This window comes from Salmo salar, chromosome ssa19 (assembly GCF_905237065.1).
Source record: "Salmo salar chromosome ssa19, Ssal_v3.1, whole genome shotgun sequence".
NCBI classification, from domain to species: Eukaryota; Metazoa; Chordata; class Actinopteri; order Salmoniformes; family Salmonidae; genus Salmo; species Salmo salar.
The window spans coordinates 39,543,470-39,557,455 of NC_059460.1; the positions used below are offsets into that span (position 1 = coordinate 39,543,470).

The 13,986-nt window shown below is 42.6% G+C and overlaps 1 protein-coding gene across 1 annotated transcript in view; it reads right to left on the reverse strand.

The window, feature by feature from the left end:
* Nucleotides 1–694: 694 nt before the first annotated feature.
* The window catches only part of LOC106578803 (zinc finger CCHC domain-containing protein 24), a 42,177-nt gene continuing 28,885 nt past the window's right edge, over nt 695–13,986 (reverse strand). Inside the window, exons 3-4 of the mRNA XM_014157967.2 lie at nt 2,513–2,677; nt 695–2,108 (exon numbers count right to left, since the gene is read on the reverse strand). Of these exons, the coding sequence (XP_014013442.2) occupies nt 1,995–2,108; nt 2,513–2,677 (279 nt within the window). The 3' untranslated portion in view covers nt 695–1,994. The remainder of the gene's footprint in view (nt 2,109–2,512; nt 2,678–13,986) is intronic.

The window sequence follows — 13,986 nt, forward strand, 5'->3', positions numbered from 1 at the left end:
TCCCCCTTTTTCCTCCAAACATAACGATGGTCATTATGGCCAAACAGTTCTATTTTTGTTTCATCAGACCAGAGGACATTTCTCCAAAAAGTACGATCTTTGTCCCCATGTGCAGTTAGTTGCAAACCGTAGTCTGGCTTTTTTTTATGGCGGTTTTGGAGCAGTGGCTTCTTCCTTGCTGAGCGGCCTTTCAGATTATGTCGATTTAGGACTCGTTTTACTGTGGATATAGATACTTTTGTACCGGTTTCCTCCAGCATCTTCACAAGGTCCCTTGCTGTTGTTCTGGGATTGATTTGCACTTTTCGCACCAAAGTACGTTAATCTCTAGGAGACAGAACGCGTCTCCTTCCTGAGCGGTATGATGGCTGCGTGGTCCCATGGTGTTTATACTTGCGTACTATTTTCTGAGGTCTTGGCTGATTTCTTTTGATTTTACCATGATGTCAAGCAAAGAGGTACTGAGTTTGAAGGTAGGCCTTGAAATACATCCACAGGTACACCTCCAATTGACTCAAATGATGTCAATTAGCCTATCAGAAGCTTCTAAAGCCATGACATAATTTTCTGGAATTTAACCAAGCTGTTTAAAGGCACAGTCAACTTAGTGTATGTAAACTTCTGACCCACTGGAATTGTGATACAGTTAATTATAAGTGAAATATTCTGTAAACAATTGTTGGGAAAATGACTTGCGTCATGCACAATGTAGATGTCCTAACCGACTTGCCAAAACTATAGTTAGTTAACAAGAAATTTGTGGAGTGGTTGAAAAACGAGTTTTAATTACTCCAAACTAAGTGTATGTAAAACTTCCGACTTCAACTGTTATAACAAATTACTAAATTAATGAATCCTGTAAACACAGAGGGTGCGTTTAGACAGACAGCCCAATTCTGATATTTATTTTCACTAATTGGTCTTTTAACCAATCAGATCACCTCTGAAAAAAGATTTGACGTAAAAAGATCTGATGTGATTGGTCAAAGACCTGTCTAAACCCAGCCTAACAGATGTCACTTAAGCCCCATTTATACCTGGTTCTAACATGCATCCTTTGTCCTGATCTTGTCCACGTTCTGATTGTGTCAACATTTTCAGACAGGTGTAGACGATTAAAAGACGCATTGTGATCTGATTTGGATCAGATCTTCCTGACCACGTCCGGAGGTAGTCAACCATTTAAATCGTCAGTATCCCACACTTCTAAAATAATTCACAGGTGGCACCATTGACTTATGGCATCAATTTGTGTCTTAAAATAAATAAATACTACTTTGAAAGAATGGCTGTCAGAATCATGAGGATACAGTGAGGAACCAGGAAATCTGGTCACAATACGGACACAGTGGACGGACATGATACATTTTAATACCATGTGTAGACAGACATATTTTCAGAAAATGTGAGCACAATCAGAATGAGGACAACATCAGGACAAAGGATGCATGTTAGTGCCAGGTATAAAAAGGGCTAGAGGTACAGCTTGGCATTGGGTAGGTAGGCAGGAGCTACTATGCTGACAGCGATATCGTCATAAAACACACAACACACACACAAGGTTTGGGGTCAATTCCATTTCAATTCAGGAAGTAATTGAATCCTGAATAGACTTAGTGAAATGGAATAGTCCGCAATTCACACATGTAGGGAACAGAGAAACAGGTCAAATGTTTTTATAGTACAACAGATTATGACGGTTTTAGTGAGATATACACAACACATTAGATGAGCGTCAACTCTTCATTAACCACTGGAGGGTTAAGTGAACTTAAGGCCAGGGAAGTGAACTAAAGCGCAGGGATGTCAATTTAAGGCCAGGGAAGTGAACTTGAATTCGGGGTGAAGTTTACCCTACCGTAGGTAGATATCTAGGATCAGCTTCCCCTCCCCTAGACCTAACCTTAAACATTAGTGTAGAAAATGCTAAACTGACCCAAGATCAGTGCCTAGGGGGCAACTCCATGAACTTGTGGCCAGATAACGACAGGTTATTATTGCACGCGACGACAGTAGTAGCCGAGGACCTTGCATTTTTCACACAGGTGCTGTGGGTGCTCCTTGCTCTGGTCTGAAACATCTAACCCATCAGGTTTCTCCAGAGGTCTCTACACAGAGAAACACAGGTAACATGAAGCTATTTAAAACACAGAGAAACACAGGTAACACACTTTACATTAAGCTATTTAAAACACAATGTATTCAACCTTTTATTTACCCAGGTCCCATTGACGTCAGAGGATCTCTTTTACAAGGGAGTGGCCACCGATATTTATAGGGTTTATAAGTAGTTTATAAACTGTTAATTATTAGTTTATAATGTTTATAAATCAGTAATAAACACTTCAAAGTTACACAATCAGTTGAAATAATGTCCTTGAGACAATAGAACAATTGGATGGAGGTATGACATGGTAGCCTGGGCTCATATATAGGCCTATATGCAAGACAACACAAACAGATCTGGGACCAGGCTAATATCATGGATAATAAACAAAATGGAAGTATTTACCTGCTTGTGAGGGTAAACGTTGATGTGGCACTTGATACATTCTTGTCCCATGTTGGCCCAGGAGTTCCCACTCATCCACTTCCTCTTGCATTTAGGGCACTTGTATTCCCCAAAACATCTCTTCTTGCCCTGATATGGGGTCTGGCCTTCCCCTTTCGGCCGAGCCTGGAGATAAAGCAAATAGAAGCTTTGCATCGAATTTACAGATGAAACAACATCAAATGGTCATATTGTATTTCATTGTAGTATCCAGAGAGAAATCTCAGTGCACAGCAAGCCCTCTTTCATCCAGGTGCTGCTTCTGGCAGATACAACTAGTACCCAGAAAAACAGTGTAAAAACTGCTCACTGTAAAAAAATAAAACTACAAAAACAGGCGACCGACCTTCACTTCTATAAGTGACATTTGACGTGTCATTTGCGATGAATCAACTAACAATGTTTCACATACGACTTTCTTCAGTGTCACTGAATGACAGTGGCATTACGACAACTGACATTACGACCACTGACAATGGTCTTATATTTTAGCAGCCACTCTTATCCAGAGTGACTTGTAGGAAAGTTAAGTGCCTTGCTTAAGAGCACATTGACATATTTTTCACCAAGTCGGGTCAGGGATTCCAACCAGCGACCTTTCAGTTACCGGCCCAAATCGCTTAACCGCTAGGCTACCTGCCATCTTGACTCTAGGTGACGTTACGACCACTGACCGTGGTCTTGACTCTAGGTGACGTTACGACCACTAACCGTGGTCTTGACTCTAGGTGACGTTACGACCACTGACCGTGGTCTTGACTCTAGGTGACGTTACGACCACTGACCGTGGTCTTGACTCTAGGTGACGTTACGACCACTGACCGTGGTCTTGACTCTAGGTGACGTTACGACCACTGACCGTGGTCTTGACTCTAGGTGACGTTACGACCACTGACCATGGTCTTGACTCTTGGTCCACATATTGTATATTGAGAAATACATTACATGGCCAAATGCACATAATGTGTATCAATTCAATCGCCTCCCACCACTTTAGCAGGGAGAGATAACATATTGGGTTTCTCAACTTTAGCTGGGAGTGGTAACATATTGGCTTTCTCAACTTTAGCAGGGAGAGATAACATATTGGGTTTCTCAACTTTAGCAGGGAGGGATAACATATTGGGTTTCTCAACTTTAGCAGGGAGAGATAACATATTGGGTTTCTCAACTTTAGCAGGGAGATAACATATTGGGTTTCTCAACTTTAGCAGGGGGATAACATATTGGGTTTCTCAACTTTAGCAGGGAGGGAAAACATATTGGGTTTCTTTGGAGCATTGCCAGCTCGAAGCACTGAAGCAGAATTATGAAGAGATTTGATGACAGCCTCACCGGTGGTTAAGATGACGGAAAAAGCAGTTCATAATCACATATTGAATGTTGGTGTAAGTTCCTGTCAAATTGCATATTGAGAAATAAGGCAGTATCCCCTATGGACCCCTATTCCCTATATAGTGCACTACTTCTGACCAGAGTCCTATGGACCCCTATTCCCTATATAGAGCACTACTTCTGACTAGGGCCCTATGGAAATATACTGTATATAGGGAATAGGGTGCCATTAAATGGGAAGTAGACCAAGCCTGCTGCCATGTTGTTGCAACCACCAGCTTCTAAAATTCAGAACGGAGAATTTCATCACTTACTGTAATACCTTCCCAGACACAGGCCCTCTCTACCCTCTACACACCCAGACACAGGCCCTCTCTACCAAAAACCAACCCGGACACAGGCCCTCTCTACCCCATACCAAACCAGACACAGGCCCTCTCTACCCCATACCAAACCAGACACAGGCCCTCTCTACCCCATACCCACCCAGACACAGGCCCTCTCTACCCCATACCCACCCAGACACAGGCCCTCTCTACCCCATACCAAACCAGACACAGGCCCTCTCTACCCCATACCAACCCAGACACAGGCCCTCTCAACCCCATACCCACCCAGACACAGGCCCTCTCTACCCCATACCCACCCAGACACAGGCCCTCTCTACCCCATACCCACCCAGACACAGGCCCTCTCTACTCCATACCCACCCAGACACAGGCCCTCTCTACCCCCTACTCACCCAGACACAGGCCCTCTCTACCCCATACCCACCCAGACACAGGCCCTCTCTACCCCATACCCACCCAGACACAGGCCCTCTCTACTCCATACCCACCCAGACACAGGCCCTCTCTACCCCCTACTCACCCAGACACAGGCCCTCTCTACCCCCTACCCACCCAGACACAGGCCCTCTCTACCCCCTACCCACCCAGACACAGGCCCTCTCTACCCCATACCCACCCAGACACAGGCCCTCTCTACCCCATACCCACCCAGACACAGGCCCTCTCTACCCCATACCCACCCAGACACAGGCCCTCTCTACCCCATACCAAACCAGACACAGGCCCTCTCTACCCCATACCCACCCAGACACAGGCCCTCTCTACCCCCTACCCACCCAGACACAGGCCCTCTCTACCCCATACCCACCCAGACACAGGCCCTCTCTACCCCATACCCACCCAGACACAGGCCCTCTCTACCCCATACCCACCCAGACACAGGCCCTCTCTACCCCCTACCCACCCAGACACAGGCCCTCTCTACCCCATACCCACCCAGACACAGGCCCTCTCTACCCCATACTCACCCAGACACAGGCCCTCTCTACCCCATACCCACCCAGACACAGGCCCTCTCTACCGCCTACCCACCCAGACACAGGCCCTCTCTACCCCATACCCACCCAGACACAGGCCCTCTCTACCCCATACCCACCCAGACACAGGCCCTCTCTACCCCATACCCACCCAGACACAGGCCCTCTACCCCCTACTCACCCAGACACAGGCCCTCTCTACCCCATACCCACCCAGACACAGGCCCTCTCTACCCCCTACTCACCCAGACCCACCCAAGGGGAAAAAAGGTTAAATGTTTCTATAGTAAAAGTTTTCCAATAGAACACAAAGTGAGTTCCAATAGAACATGAAGTGAGTTCCAATAGAACATGAAGTGAGTTCCAATAGAACATAAAGTGAGTTCCTATAGAAATGAAGTGAGTTCCAATAGAACATAAAGTGAGTTCCAATAGAACACAAAGTGAGTTCCAATAGAACATAAAGTGAGTTCCAATAGAACATAAAGTGAGTTCCAATAGAACATAAAGTGAGTTCCTATAGAAATGAAGTGAGTTCCAATAGAACACGAAGTGAGTTCCTATAGAACACAAAGTGAGTTCCAATAGAACACAAAGTGAGTTCCAATAGAACATAAAGTGAGTTCCAATAGAACATAAAGTGAGTTCCTATAGAACATAAAGTGAGTTCCTACAGAACATGAAGTGAGTTCCTATAGAACATGAAGTGAGTTCCTACAGAACACCAAGTGAGTTCCTACAGAACACCAAGTGAGTTCCTACAGAACACCAAGTGAGTTCCTACAGAACACCAAGTGAGTTCCTATAGAACATAAAGTGAGTTCCTATAGAACATAAAGTGAGTTCCTATAGAACATAAAGTGAGTTTCTATAGAACATGAAGTGAGTTCCTATAGAACATAAAGTGAGTTCCTACAGAACATGAAGTGAGTTCCTATGGAACATAAAGTGAGTTCCTATGGAACATAAAGTGAGTTCCTACAGAACATAAAGTGAGTTCCTATAGAACATGCAGTTCTCTAGGTATATGAAACATAAAGTGAGTTCCTATAAAACATGCAGTTCTCTAGGTATATGGAACATAAAGTGAGTTCCTACAGAACATAAAGTGAGTTCCTATAAAACATGCAGTTCTCTAGGTATATGAAACATAAAGTGAGTTCCTATAGAACATGCAGTTCTCTAGGTCTATGAAACATAAAGTGAGTTCCTATAAAACATGCAGTTCTCTAGGTATATGAAACATAAAGTGAGTTCCTATAGAACATAAAGTGAGTTCCTATAGAACATGCAGTTCTCTAGGTATATGAAACATAAAGTGAGTTCCTATAAAACATGCAGTTCTCTAGGTATATGAAACATAAAGTGAGTTCCTATAGAACATAAAGTGAGTTCCTATAAAACATGCAGTTCTCTAGGTCTATGGAACATAAAGCGAGTTCCTATAGAACATAAAGTGAGTTCCTATAGAACATGCAGTTCTCTAGGTCTATGGAACATAAAGTGAGTTCCTATAAAACATGCAGTTCTCTAGGTCTATGGAACATAAAGTGAGTTCCTATAGAACATAAAGTGAGTTCCTATAAAACATGCAGTTCTCTAGGTATATGAAACATAAAGTGAGTTCCTATAAAACATGCAGTTCTCTAGGTCTATGGAACATAAAGTGAGTTCCTATAAAACATGCAGTTCTCTAGGTATATGGAACATAAAGTGAGTTCCTATAGAACATAAAGTGAGTTCCTATAAAACATGCAGTTCTCTAGGTATATGAAACATAAAGTGAGTTCCTATAGAACATGCAGTTCTCTAGGTATATGAAACATAAAGTGAGTTCCTATAAAACATGCAGTTCTCTAGGTATATGGAACATAAAGTGAGTTCCTATAGAACATAAAGTGAGTTCCTATAAAACATGCAGTTCTCTAGGTATATGAAACATAAAGTGAGTTCCTATAGAACATGCAGTTCTCTAGGTCTATGGAACATAAAGTGAGTTCCTATAGAACATGCAGTTCTCTAGGTCTATGGAGTGTTCTATGGTCCAGCTCCCTGAGGAGCATAGTGGAGGCCCAGCCCAGTGATGGACCAATCACAGCCCTCCTCCTCTACAGGACACATACCTCAGCCTCTCTGTCATCCTTCCCTCCCAGCTGGCCTCTGTCGACCAATCAGGACTTGGGGGGGGGGGGGAGGAAATCAACCCCAGATGAGCTTCACTCCACTTGTATAACTGGAGAAAAATTCTAAACCCAACATAAAGAAATAATTTCAACATCGACTGGTTTGAATTAAAAACACCCCTCTGGAGGTTAAAAGAGGTGGAGCAACCAGACAAATGACATTGATTCTGTATCACCTGATCTGTTGTCATTAGGACTCCCTCAGAGCAGAGACAAACCTTTCTTGGGATGAATATGAGTGTTGGCTTTTCTGCAGCCATGTAACAGTGAATATATTTCAAAATGTGATTAAATACATTGTACCCAACTATTTCAATACATTTATCCATCCAACACTTTGCATTCCATATCCAAAGCCCTAGAAGCGTCCCAGTGTTGTTCTGATGCAAGGTGTTGTCTGTAGTTAGTGATGATGGCCTGTATCCTATCTCACCACTCTCTCATCAGCCCAGTTACAGACTGCGTCCCAAATGGAACCTTATCCCCTATATAGTCCACTACTTTTGACAGATTCCATTTGGAGGTAATAGGGTTCCATTTGGAGGGAATAGGGTTCATTTGGAGGGAATAGGGTACCATTTGGAGGGAATAGGGTTTCATTTGGAGGGAATAGGGTTCCATTTGGAGGGAATAGGGTTCCATTTGGAGGGAATAGGGTTCCATTTGGAGGGAATAGGGTTCATTTGGAGGGAATATTTGGAGGGAATAGGGTTCATTTGGAGGGAATAGGGTTCATTTGGAGGGAATAGGGTTCATTTGGAGGGAATAAGGTTCCATTTGGAGGGAATAAGGTTCCATTTGGAGGGAATAAGGTTCCATTTGGAGGGAATAGGGTTCCATTTGGAGGGAATAGGGTTCCATTTGGAGGGAATAGGGTTCCATTTGGAGGGAATAGGGTTCATTTGGAGGGAATAGGGTTCCATTTGGAGGGAATAGGGTTCATTTGGGATGGGCCTTGACAGGGGGACAGCCCAGAGAGAGAGAGCCATGATCTTCCTGCTGCTGGAGGAAACATCTTTCCCTCCACACAGCAAAACACACACTGTCACATACATGGTGTCAAAGAGCACTGCACACTTCACAGTTTCCACCCGGTCCAACGAAGCGTGTGGCACGGCCAGGGACAACTGAGGAAAGACGCACAAAAGCTGACACGAGACAAGCTCTTAAAATGGCCTGAGAATGCAATAGGATGGCTACAGTATTCTATAACCAGTGGAGGGTGAATGAATATCTCCTCAACAGTAACTAGGTTCCCATCCAATTGGTGACAGATTTTCATGCAAATATTCAAGAATATGCTAATTTTCCCACCAGTGGTGTGTTTCTACCAAGCTGACTTGTTTGACGATGTAGTGAACACAAAATGTACTTTTTCGCTTAAGTTTTCATGCACCGAATAATAATCAAAAATTCGATGTGTTTCCATCGCATTCTCAACTCTACTGATGGTTTTGTCACAAACACTGTTGCGTTAAATAGAAAATCTGTCTACTCTGGTCTTGACACGTGTGCTCTAGCCAATAGCTCGCAGATACAGTAGGCTGTGAGGGTAGGCTAGTCTACATGATGACAATATTATGGATAAGAGCAAGAATATTTTATTTGTCAAACGGCAGCCAAGCATCGATCATCATGTCACCAGAATAAGACCCTGGATATTTATTAGAAAGCAGCATCAAGCTCATCACGGTGCTCTTTCACCACCCTGTGAAGTTCATAACTCATTTCATCTGTAGCCTAATAAACTGCATGGTTTCCAGAGTCCTAGTGGGAGGACCACACAACATATCAAATCAAATTGCATTAGTCACATGCGCCGAATACAACAGGTTCACCTTACAGTGAAATGCTTACTTACGAGCTCCTAACCAACAATGCAGTTTAAAAAAAACCCTGGATAAGAATAAGAACTAAAAGTAACAAGTAATTAAAGAGCAGCAGTAAAGTAACAATAGCGAGGCTATATACAGGGGGGTACCGGTACAGAGTCAATGTGCGGGGGCACCAGTTAGTTGAGGTAATACGTACATGAATGCGGAGTTAATAAAGTGACTATGTATAGATGATAACAACAGAGAGTAGCACCGGTGTAAAAGGGGGGGGCAATGCAATTAGTCTGGGTAGCCATTTGATTAGGTGTTCAGGAGTCTTATGGCTTGGGGGTAGAAGCTGTTTAGAACCACTGCGCCACCTGGGAGGCCCTTACCTTGGTGTTCTTGGGCTCAGGCACTATGGTGGTCTGCTTAAACAGGAAGTCCAGGTTGAAAATATCAGTGAAGACACTTGGTCAGCGCATGCTCGCAGTACACGTCCTGGTAATCGGTCTGGCCCTGCGGCCTTGTGAATGTTGACCTGTTTAAAGGTCTTACTCACATCGGCTGCGGAGAGCGCGATCACACAGTCTTCCGAAACAGCTGCTGCTCTCATGCATGTTTCAGTGTTATTTGCCTCGAAGCGAGCACAGAAGTAGTTTAGCTCGTCTGGTAGGCTCGTGTCACTGGGCAGCTCTTGGCTGTGCTTCCCTTTGTAGTCTGTAATGGTTTACAAGCCCTGTCACATCCGACGAACGTCAGAGCCGGTGCAGTACGATTCGATCTTAGGCCTGTATTAACGTTTTGCCTGTTTGATGGTTCATCGGAGGGCATAGCGGGATTTCTTATAAGCTTCCGGGTTAGAGTCCTGCTCCTTGAAAGCGGCAGCTCTAGCCTTTAGCTCAGTGTGGATGTTGCCTGTAATCCATGGCTTCTGGTTGGGATATGTACATACGGTCACTGTGGGGACGACATCATCAATGCACTTATTGATGAAGCCAATGACTGATGTGGTGTACTCCTCAATGCCATCGTAGGAATCCCAGAACATATTGCAGTCTGTGCTAGCAAAACAGTCCTGTAGCTTAGCATCTGCTTCATCTGACCACTTTTTAATTGATTTAGTCACTGGTGCTTCCTGCTTTAATTTTGCTTTAAGCAGGAATCAGGAGGATATAATTATGGTCAGATTTGCCAAATGGAGGGCGAGGGAGAGCTTTGTATGCATCTCTGTGTGTGGAGTAAAGGTGGTCCAGAGTTTTTTTCCCCTCTGGTTGCACCTTTAACATGCTCATAGAAATTTGGTGAAATGGATTTAAGTTTGCCTGCATTAAAGTCCCTAGGAGCGCCTCCTCTGGATGAGTGTTTTCTTGTTTGCTTATGGAGGAATACAGCTCATTCAATGCTGTCTTAGTGCCAGCCTCTGACTGTGGTGATATGTAAACAGCTACGAAAAATACAGATGAAAACTCTCTAGGTAGATAGTGTGGTCTACAGTTTATCATGAGATACTCTACCTCAGGCGATCAATAGCTCGAGACTTCCTTAGATATCATGCACCAGCTGTTATTTACAAAAATACATAGTCCGCCACCCCTTGTCTTACCAGACACCGCTGTTCTATCCTGCCGGTGCAGCGCATAACCAGCCAGCTGTATGTTGATAGTGTCGTCATTCAGCCACGACTCCGTGAAGCATAAGATATTACAGTTTTGAATGTCCCATTGGTAGTTTAATCTTCCACGTAGGTCATTTATTTTATTGTCCAAAGATTGCACGTTTGCTAGGAGAATGGAAGGAAGTGGGGGTTTATTCAATCGTCTACGAATTCTCAGAAAGCAGCCCGCCCTCCGGCCCCTTTTTCTCCGCCTTCTCTTCACGCAAATCACGGGGATCTGGGCCTGTTCCCGGGGAAGCAGTATATAATATGCGTCGGGCTCGTCAGACTCGTTAAAGGAAAAAAAGGATTCTGCCAGTCTGTCGTGAGTAATCGCTGTCCTGATGTCCAGAAGTTATTTTCGGTCATAAGAGACGGTGGCGGCAACATTATGTACAAAACAAGTATCATCGCGTGACTCCGAGTTTACTTCGCTATTATATCAACATTTCCACCTCCTTTTCTCCAATAGTTAATTTCACAGATACAAAAAGATCACACCATGTCGCACGATCAAATTATCTGTCGCCATTTATAAAATTGTACTGAAACTTCCTGTTTCCAACTTGCTGTTTCCATCACACTATGACTTTACTAGCATAAAAACTGTGGATGGAAGGGTGGTCAGAGAACTTGAAATAAGCCTGCTAACATTTGACATTATATTGTCTTCTAAATATGAGTGATGTATAGCTTATTTGGCATTATGTAATATGTATCAACTTGATGAATCTGGTTTTCTTTAGCAAAGACAGAAGCCTATTTTGGAAACGTTATTTGATAGGCAATGTTGGACATTAAAAGGTGAAACATTTCAAAATTTTTTTCTCTGCTTGGAGATCAATGTGGTGATTGTGATCAGAAAGAATGGAGATCAATGCGGTGATTGTGATCAGAAAGAATGGAGATCAATGCGGTGATTGTAATCAGAAAGAAACCAAAGCATATGTACATATAAATCAAAAGCATATTTTCATGGTAATTGACTGACTGCTTGGTTTGAACGTGTAACAGCTTTAACTTGGGAACCTGCGGCATCATTCATTCTGTTAATAACCTGTTGGGGCTACAGGTTAGCAATGAACCCCGAGTCGGGATTGCTAACAAGGCTGGAAATTCAAAACATCAAAAATCTAATAATTTCAATTTCTCAAACAATCAACTATTTTACACAATTTAAAAGATAAACATCTCCTTAATCTAACCACATTGTTCGATTTTCAAAGAGGCTTTACGGCAAAAGCATAAAGTTAGATTATGTTAGGACAGTACATAGCCACAAAAGTACAAACATCCATTTTCAATTCAAGGTCAGGTGTCACCAAAAGCAGAAACCAGCTAGAATTATGCACTAACCTTTGTCAATCTCCATCAGATGACGCTCCTAGGACATTATGTTATACAATACATGCATTTTTTGTTCCATCAAGTTCATATTTATATCCAAAAACAGCATTTTACAGTAGCATGAAATTCAGATTTTTTTCTTCTCTGAAATGCTTCCGGTGAACATAACAAAATTACTATTCGAAAACATTGGTAAATTATAATATTGTCATTCAAAGAATAATATATTATCATCTCGTAATTGCTACCGAATGGCCAGATCTCAAAATAACTTTACTGGGAAATCACATTTTGCAATAAACGGGGTGCTATGCTAAGAACAATAAGCTATGCTATACAGTTAGCATCATCTAATATCGATAATAACATTGTAAATATCCCCTTACCTTTGATTATCTCCATCAGAAGGCACTGCCAGGAATCCCAGGTCCGGAACAAATGTGGTTTCTTTTGACAAAGTTCATAATTTATGTCCAAATAACACCAAGTAGTTAGCGTTCATTATGCTCCCACAAAACGTGGTGGGGGGGGTTGTAAAATCACGCCGAAAAGCTAAAAAAACCTAGTAAATAATCTATTTACGTTCGTTCAAACATGTCAAACGTTGTTTAGCATTAATCTTTAGGTCCATTTTTAACGTTAAACATCAGTAATATTTTCACACAACCTATCCTATGTCTTGATAAACAATTAATGACAAACTCACGCTTCTCAGATTTATGCGCAGGCGCAAAAAATGAAGTGATGACATGTCAACTTCCTTGCATTCTAATTTGCTCTCTGTTTATCATAGACGCTTCAAACAACTTTATAAAGATCGTTGATATCTAGTGGAAGCCGTAGGTGTTGCGAAATGAATCCTTTCTCACTATGGTATCTATAAAACAATGACACTAAATAGTACAGTCACAAAATTCACATTTTTTTAAATCTATTTTTCACAGGTTTTTGCCTGCAATATGAGTTTTGTTATACTTACAGACACCATTCAAACTGTTTTAGAAAATTCAGAGTGTTTTCTATCCGAATGTGTTAATAATATGCATATCCTAGCTTCTGAGTTGGTGTAGGAGGCAGTTAAAAATGGGCACATATTTTTTTCAAAATTTCTCAATACTGCCCCCGAGCCCCAACAGGTTTTAACAAACTACAATGTCCGCTCTGATGTTTCAAAGCATGAGCACACAAGGAAACAACACACACACAAGATGCAGAAACCTTGATGAATGCAGCAAACTCCCAAGTCCTTCCAAAACCTAAGTGATACTGACAAAAGCGGTCCTTTCTCTGGAGCGGGCATCATCAACTACAGCCGCGGATAGATTTGTTTCTTTAGTAGATGGTCGGAGGTCTGGAATATAATTGCAAATAATTTTTAGACTGCAAATTGATCGCAAGAAGCCCAAACAGATATAATATTTGACAAAAACTATAATTTTAAACCAGTTTTCTTCATTTGGTGCCTAATGTACAGAACCATGGCCCGCTTCCTTATTCCTGCCTGGTGAGAGAGAGGGTCTGGTCCCCTGGAGGTTGGCTCCCTCTCCCTTAGCGAGCCTCCCTCAGCATCTGGGAACCATCATGATAAACAATGGTCTCTCTCTCTCTCTCTCCTCAATAACACACAAATTATTGCATTTTCTTGTCTATATTGAATATATAATTTAAACATTCACAGTATAGTTTGGAAAAAGCATGTGAACCCCTAGGCTAATGACTTCTCCAAAAGCTAATTGGAGTCAGGAGTCAGCTAACCTGGAGTCCAATCAATG